The sequence below is a fragment of the Emydura macquarii genome, unplaced genomic scaffold, assembly GCF_026122565.2.
Source record: "Emydura macquarii macquarii isolate MOO-44397 ecotype Brisbane River unplaced genomic scaffold, CSIRO-AGI_Emac_v2 contig_1348, whole genome shotgun sequence".
Taxonomy (NCBI): Eukaryota; Metazoa; Chordata; order Testudines; family Chelidae; genus Emydura; species Emydura macquarii.
Window position 1 is genome coordinate 7,313,963 of NW_027131485.1, and position 8,358 is coordinate 7,322,320.

The 8,358-nt window shown below is 40.5% G+C and overlaps 1 protein-coding gene across 1 annotated transcript; it reads left to right on the top strand.

Annotated features, from left to right (window-relative positions):
* The first annotated feature begins 173 nt into the window (after positions 1 to 173).
* RPS15A (ribosomal protein S15a) lies at positions 174 to 7,250 on the top strand. The gene is given in 6 exon segments (XM_067551050.1): positions 174 to 410; positions 412 to 472; positions 2,103 to 2,240; positions 3,130 to 3,209; positions 5,608 to 5,693; positions 7,117 to 7,250. Coding segments are annotated over 6 exon segments (546 nt in total). The 5' UTR covers positions 174 to 323; the 3' UTR covers positions 7,211 to 7,250.
* The last annotated feature ends 1,108 nt before the right edge of the window (positions 7,251 to 8,358 follow it).

Below are 8,358 nucleotides of genomic sequence, written 5' to 3' on the forward strand. Positions count from 1 at the left end.
CCGCGCTTCTCTTCCTGTAATGAGTCGCCCCTTCTACCCCTCCCCCGCCGTGAGCCGGCAAACTCCCGTCGCACCTTGGGCGCCCAGACTTCCCAAAAGCAGCAGGAAGGACGAGCATTGCAGGCACTACCTTGAAGGAAATAGGCGGTGAGCTGTGACTAGGTAAGCGGGCATTAGGTTTGTTCCTTCACACTTGCCGTTCGTATCATCCGCCTCCTCCCCGGACCGGAAGTATTGCGGTTGCTATTGGATACCAAGCGGAAGTATCGACTGCCCGGATTCCGGAAGGGCCTGACGATAGTGGCGGGCGCCGCTCTCAGCCAATGAGAGTAGAACAGACCTGCGAGCGCTTCCCTCCGACTGGGAGGACGGTTCTCGCGAGATCCCTGGTAGCTCTTTCGCACCGCCCTGAATTCCCATAACCGCCCGCGCGCGCCCGGCCTCTTCCTTTTTCCGCCATCTTGCTGCACCGGTGAGTCTCGGGGCTTGTTGGGCCCCGGGCGCTATCCGCCGTGTACCGTCCCCATCCTGGCATTGCGCGCGTCTTCACCCGCTTTCCCGCCAGCCCCGGACTCCGCCCGGCCGGTGCAGCCTGTTTTGAGGCGTCTACGCCCGCTAGGGCCGCTGCCGAAGCCGCCTGAGTAGGGAGGGGGGAGGTGCCTTCTTAGCCTGGGATCCGCTCTTCGGAGGGAGAAGGGGGAGGGGATTTCGGGTGGTAGGTTAGGCTGGAGTCGAGGAGCGTGTCGGTGGGGAGTCAGGCAGGGCCCGGGTCGGGGTAAGATGGGGGTGGTAGCGTGGGCCCTGGGAGAGGCGGCGGTAGGAGGGGGCAGCACAGGGGCGGGTGGCAGTGCAGACGTAGGCTGGGCCGTGGAAGAGGAGGAACTTCATTCGGGGCAGCGAGGGCGCAGACTGGGCCGGGAGCGCTCAGTTTCTCGGGGTTCAGGCTAAATATCCGTAGTTCATCTCTTGTTCAGCCGGTGGGTGCTGACTGAGCTTAGCAGCAAATGCCTCTGCACCGTGCAGATAAATATACCCGGCAGGAGCTCATCCCGTGTGGGAACATGGCTTGATACAGTCCCTCCGGACTCAAGGCACCTCAGAGTATATTGTAGCTCAGTACCCAGGTGCTGGCAGTGCAATGGCTCGGTAGGCAAATGGGACGATAGCACAATGCCTTGTTTAACTGCGGGATGTGTTGTACTGGTTATCAGAAAGAACACAAGCCTAAGTACCCAGTCCCTTTTGTGAAAATGCTACAGTGTCTTCAGCATGCAGCTGGATTTCCACTAGAAATGGGGAATTGAGCAATGCTTAATGCTTTTACTTAGAATATTTGTCCTTGTTTTGGACAGGGTGTAATGCAGGATAAATAATTCTTGAAACCCCCTATCAAGACTTGGGAGTAATTTAGTAACATTCTTTTCCTCCTCTCTCCCCCCCCCTCCCCAAGTGGAAAGCTATGGTAGTTGAAGCTTTTTTAATGATTTTATAACCATTTTATAATTTAGACAGGACCTAAGATCTTCCTCAGTATTCCAGTGCAGATTTGACAGGCCTAAATCCTACATGAGATTTTATCCCACAATAATCAATAGGTCAAAAAATACTGTAGTTAGAGACTGCTTCAGTTGTGGGGTGCCTGATTTCAGAAAGTACAATTAGTTTCTGGAAATTAGGTCTTTCTCATATTGAACACCTGAAATCACTTGTCCCTTATGAATAATCCTGACCAGGATGTCTTGCAGCATCTTTAAATGTATTTTTAAGTCTAGAGTGTAAGTCTTTTCATCTTTGAACATACCGTATTGTAAAACACTGTGTAAGCTTATGCTGTATATGTTGTATAAACTTTTTGTGGCATAAAATGTAGACTGTTGAACATTGTTATTAGGGGTTTGAATTGTGGTGGACATACCCAAGTAATTAACTTGACCTGCTTGTTATTTGCATAAAGCATCTTGAAGCTTTGTTGGAATAGTAATATTTGCTGTTCTGAGTTTATAAATTCTGAAATTAACAGTGTTAGCTTTTTCTAAAAGTATTTCTTCTTAAATGTGAAACTAAGAAATTAGCACACGTAACTAACTTTGTTCCACACACAGGCATCATGGTGCGCATGAATGTTCTGGCCGATGCTCTTAAAAGCATCAACAATGCAGAGAAACGTGGAAAACGCCAAGTTCTCATTAGACCGTGCTCTAAAGTAATTGTCCGGTTTTTAACCGTGATGATGAAGCATGGTAAGTTATCAGAAAGTGAAATGCATATCTGTTTATTTCAATAAAAGGTTACATAAGAGGCACCAAAGTAGTAAAAAGCTCAAATACCTTCCATAGGAACGGATGTTTGCATCACTTGCAATGTTTCAATCTGAAGTTTGAAAAAAATCACAAGGGGGTGAGGGGGGAAAACGGGCAAATACTTATTCATGGTCTTTTGATTGGTGTTTGTAGTGAAGGAGAGCATTCACTGGAAAAACTTGGGTATGATGCCAAGGTAAAACCAACAATGCAGTTTTTTGGGAAGCTATCCATGATTCAATTGGCCAGTGTTCAGTGTCTGAGTGATTCCTTAGATAACACATATTTCTTTTCCAAGGGAACTTAAATTACATTTAGTCTGACTCTTTGTGGGAAAATGAGCTGATCAGTTACTCTGTTTTTTGTAGAGTAAGCTAATCAACTTCCAAGTTGAAAAGAGTACTTGGAGAGATATAGTACCAATCTTACAAAGTTAGTGCTACCTCAAATGCTGTATTTGAGACCATTGTATATGGAGAATAATAAATGTGTATTCAGTAATAGCTGAAATGTGAGGACTTGTCTACATGAAAAAGTTGCACCAATTTTAACAGTTGAGTACTAATAGTTTTAATTATGATTTTTTTAAAAACTAATTAAGTCATTTAGGAATCTTAAACCCCAAATAAGTCAGTCTTACATCAAAATAAGTGTACAAGAAAGATTGGAACCGATTTAATAAAATTGGCATATGAACTGATTAAGTTAAACCATTGCAGCTCTCTCATGTTAGACAAGGTTTAAATGTTAAATTTTTTTTAACTTGTCTGCATTGAAAAAGTGCAGAAGTTTGCATAATAAAGGTTTTGCTTGATTTAATCATTCACAGGTTACATTGGTGAATTTGAGATCATTGATGATCATAGAGCTGGAAAAATTGTTGTTAATCTCACAGGCAGACTGAACAAGGTAGGGTTTGATTTAGTGCTGAATTCTTAATTCTTTCTAGAAAGCTGTTTAATTCTGAGAAATAAACACTCTTCCTATATTGCTTGCTTATCTCTGGAGGAACTCGGTGAATGTGGTTGTGTAATGATGGATTATTTGGTAAGGGCATGCGAATGGAGGCTACTCTGAATGTGGCTTACATGAAAGTTTCCTTGAGTCCTAATGATTGATTGTGCTGAATAGAAATGTGATAGAGCAACCATGACAAAGTAAATGAAATGTGTGTGGGAATGTGTACAGGGAACTCTGCTTGCCAGCACCACTTTCTCCTTTATTTTTCCTTAGAGGCCTTCCTCTAAGTATTGTCCGCACACCCTGTCTATATTTGGGTAATCTGATATTCCAGTTTCAGACAACAATTCAATTATGAAATACTCAGTCAGCTGGAAATTGAATACTGAAGCATTTAAACTGACTTTGTTTGGAACATGTTTAAGAAATACAATCTTGTATCCAGGTGATGCATAATACTAGAAAATGACTAGAAAAAATTGTAGAAGCCAAGCCTTTCTGCTTCTGGATTTTGTCTGCAGTGAACTGTTGAGCTGTGCATCTTTTAATTATGTCAGGGTACTGCATAACTTCCTTTCTAAATATCTATGTAGTGTTACTGGGTTGTCAAAAAGATTTCTTTAGCTTTATCTGGAAATCCTCTGTGCTATATTATCTGACAGTTACCGTCACAATCTATTCTCTTATAATAGATTCCTCCATTGGTTCAGAACCATTTCTCAATAAAATAGTTTAACAGAAAACACTGCACATTCAGTATGTCAACATTCTGAATTGGTAGCAGACAAAGGTGACCCCTCACAGGCATATTTTGGAGCGCTTCCATAAAGAACAGAAATCTGTTCACATAAACATGTCTTTCAACTGGAAATTACTTGTCTAGAATAATTGAGGATTATAAAAGTAGTAGAATCTCAGAATTCAACCAGATGGAACTTTCTAACAGTTTGGAGTCTGTTATATTTTAGGATCAGGTTTGTGCTGTCGCTGACCTACTTGGCAACTGTTTTTGAATGATGTTTGGCATAACCAAATACGTTTTTCTAGAGCATTTCTGTTACTTGGTCCAGTGAAACATAGAACAGTGCAACAACAGCATACTTTTTGTGCATGCTTAAGTAGCGAAGACTTGTTAAAATAAATGTAAATACTGAAATAAATGGGGAAAATGAAAGCAGCTGTCTGCTCCCATTTTAAATGCCAGATTTTTAGCATTGATGGTTACTGACAAGTCAACACTTATGACACTATATCTTGGCTAAGTACATGTTGGCAGTTCTAACTACACTATGTACTTCTGTTTTTTAATAATTTGCATAAGATTAGTATAATAAACTTGAAAGTTTCTTATTTAGGGGGTGAATTTCTAGGCATGTTCTTAATTTCTCAGACATACTTAAAAGTTTGTGTCCAGGTAACTAACTTTGTAGATATTCAGTTCTTATTCACCATGGTGAAGATCCTGGGGATAGACTCAGTTCCATGGTAAGAATTCTGTGGCGTTAATGTTTTCTTTCAAGTAGTATATAGCATGTTCTTGTCCTCTCCCAGAACTGAACTGGCCACAAAATGGCATTGCCTTCTGAGTTTTTAGCTCTAGCAGCAATGTAATTTCAGCCCTATCTAGTTGAAAGGAAGAGGGTAATATCAAAGCAGCTCAGCACTGAATAGTTGGATCCTCTGCTTAATCCATCGGACAACCTGAGAGTATGCACTGTGGATGAAGTTGATGGAATAAGGGAAAGCTATTCTTGGACACCTTGATCTTTCCCTGTCAAACAAGTTGGATACTTAATTGGTACTGTTAATCCTCTTCTCATCAATGATTTGGAGAGAGACATAGCTCTGAATGCCTTTAAATGCTGAAACTTGTGGAGAGAGAAGGTGGGTGAGGTAATATCTTTTATTGGACCAACTTCTGTTGGTGCAAGAGGCAGATTTTTGAGCCACACAGCTCTTCTTCAGGTCTGGGAAAAGTACTCCCAGCTTCACAGCAAAATGCAATGTGGAACAGATTGAAAGCGACCCCATTCAAGGTAGAGTGGCCTGTTAACACCTCTGCAGTCATAGGACAAAAAGGGGTAGTGGTTAATGGGTTACAGATGGTTTTAATAAACCATATATCCAGTGTCTTTCCCAGACATGAAGAAGAGCTCCATGTGGCTTGAAAGCCTCTCTCTCACCAACAGACGTTGATCCATTAAAAGATATTATCTCACCCACCTTGTCTCTCTAATATCCTGGGACTGACACGGCTACAACTACAGTGCACGCAACAATGGAAGAAATATGTAGACGTTATACTGTATTAAAGCTCTTCAGCTTCTGTTGGGGTTTTGTTTTATAGTGTGGTGTGATCAGTCCCAGATTTGATGTTCAGTTGAAGGACCTGGAAAAGTGGCAGAACAACCTGCTGCCTTCACGTCAGTTTGGGTAAGTGTCAGTCATGCAGAGTTAGATTGTTGAAGTTCATAATGAGAACTGCTATGAATTGTTCTAAGTGAAACTAGTTGGTGCAAATAAAAACCTCTTCATGGGCAGTTTTCATAGTTACTCTGCTAGTTTCACTTATGAGATTACTCTTTGTCTTGAAGATCTCTATTCTGATCCCTTCTTGGGGGACATGCTTAAATCAATTTTCATATAAGTGTTTTTTACCTACTGCTAAAAATTAACACACAGCCCACTGGATTTAAACAGTGGTCTCTATTTTTCAGTTTGTGCATGTGACAAGACTTCAACTAGTCTATTTCACTATTTCTCTTATATAGCAAATCATTCCCTCCCTCCCTCCCTCCAAATGTTGGTCTTAATTCAGTAATAGACAGACACTGAAAGAGAAAGTTGTAATAAAAATACATATTAGTAGGCATTTGGGTATTGGTATAGTATCAACAATTACATTACATTCTTTTTTTTAATTCTCTAGATATCAAATTAATGACTTTCCTTTTACAGGGGCTCTGCTGTTACATTAAATCAGTGTAGTAGTATCCCACTGTTTTATGAATAAGTGAACAAACATACCAAAGCAAGGAATGATGCATTGCAAAATGTACAGTTTATATTAACTGTTAACTGTAGTTAAACATTACTCTAGTATACTATTACATATACTTCAGTATATTGTGTCAATTAAATAGAAACACTCTTGTGAGGCTAGTTTTGGCAGAGAATCGACTTGTGTATATAAAGCATGCTAATTACCATAGAAAGGTGTTAGAAATGACTAAAATTATCTCAGCTGTCTGCAGCTTAATACTAATATCAAGTATTAGCATCGGCGTGAGCAGCTTTAGGAGTCCTACAATGTAAAGTTTTCAGGCTCTGATAGCAATCTTTGGCATAATGCCATCTATATACTTGTTATGAGCAGGTAATTGACCTGGGGTTGAAAATGGTGACATGGGCCAGAAGGAAAATTAGGGCTTATGACACTGCTACCACTGGTTCAGTTTTACAGTGCTAACAGTGGGAAAGTCAAATGAAAATTCCTAGTGTAGATAAGGCTCATGGAGATGTCAGGAAATTCGCTCTGAGTATCAGCAAAATTTAAATTAGACACTTGTGCAAGCTGAAATTCCCAAACATTTCAAAATAGCATATTTGTGTGGTTTATATAACTACCTTTTTGTTTTTACTGGCGGCGGGCGGGGCTTCGGCGGCGGGGGGATCTTACGTGTGGGGCGGTGCCCGCCGAGTTGTGGTCTAAGATGTCACGTTTCCTTATCATTGGCTAAAGAATCTGAGACTGTTGCACTACAAAAAAAAATGTGGCTAGATGGTTTTTTAGCTTTGTATGAGTGGTAGGGAAATCTACCATAATATGCTACTGAAAATACTTTTTCCTTAATAGGTACATAGTACTGACAACCTCCGCTGGCATCATGGATCATGAGGAAGCAAGGCGAAAACACACAGGAGGCAAAATCCTGGGATTCTTTTTCTAAAACTTGTAAAACAGGCATACTAATAAATTGTTCAAATGGACTCTGTTTGCAGTCAGTATTAATGGTTTAGAACACTTCCTTTGGGAATATTTGTTGATTCAAATGCAATATGTAATAATACTTAAAAGCTAATGATATATTCTTTAAAACATGGAAGACATTCTACTGTAAGTGAGCCAGTGCTAGAAGATTTGGCATCTACTCCATTTTGCTTAAAGTTTTCTAATTCTACCAAGCTGTTAATTCCAATTCAAGAAGAAACTAGTTACAGTCAATTACTCCAAAATGGCCCCCAAATCATCTGTGTAAACTCTGAAATGTTGAGCTGCACATTATTATATCCTGTGATTGGACCACCTCTGATTTGGACGTATGACTACTGCCTAGGGTTGTTAATGTGGATTGTTTTACCTTAAGGTTAGGTAATGAAAGGTGGTTTGCCAGTAACTTTCAAAACTAATATTGTTTTAAAAGTTGCTATGAAGACAGTGCCTAGGGATTAGCAAAGTACTTTTGTGTGCTTTGAAACCTAAATCCTAATCTTACAAAAGTTTCTACAAGTCCAGGAAATAAGTAGAACAGTAAAATAATCAGTTTGTTCCTAGGTTTTCCAATTAATTTTTTTGTTAAAGCTTGTTTTTAAAAAAAAACAAACATATTTATGTGCCTCTTCAAGGTAGCCATGCAAATTTATAGAGTTGTGAGGTTCCAAGCTTGTTGAACCCATTCCAAAATGGGAGATCTCAGGATTTTTCCATCCTATAAACAAACAGAGCAGGCAGCAACACAAATTGGGTTAGCATCCAGTTATCTGTCACATTTTTCAAAGTCTAAGTAACCCCAAGATACAAGATTAGAGTGCTGGCCACTGAAAAGCCAGTGGATTTTTTTTAATGTCATACAGGAGACGGGACTGATGAGCTGATTTCAGACAGTACCAGAGAACATGAAGCAGGCTTCCTTGCTGATTGCAAAACCTTCAGCATCTGTCCAGTGACTTGCCACTTTGTTCACTTTCTCTGGTGTCCAGAACCATTTACGATCTTAGGGTATGTCTGCATTTAAAAAGCTACAGTGGCAGCTGTGCTGCTGTAGCAATTCAAAGTAGACATTACTTATGCTGATGTGAGGGGTTCTCTCATTGGCAT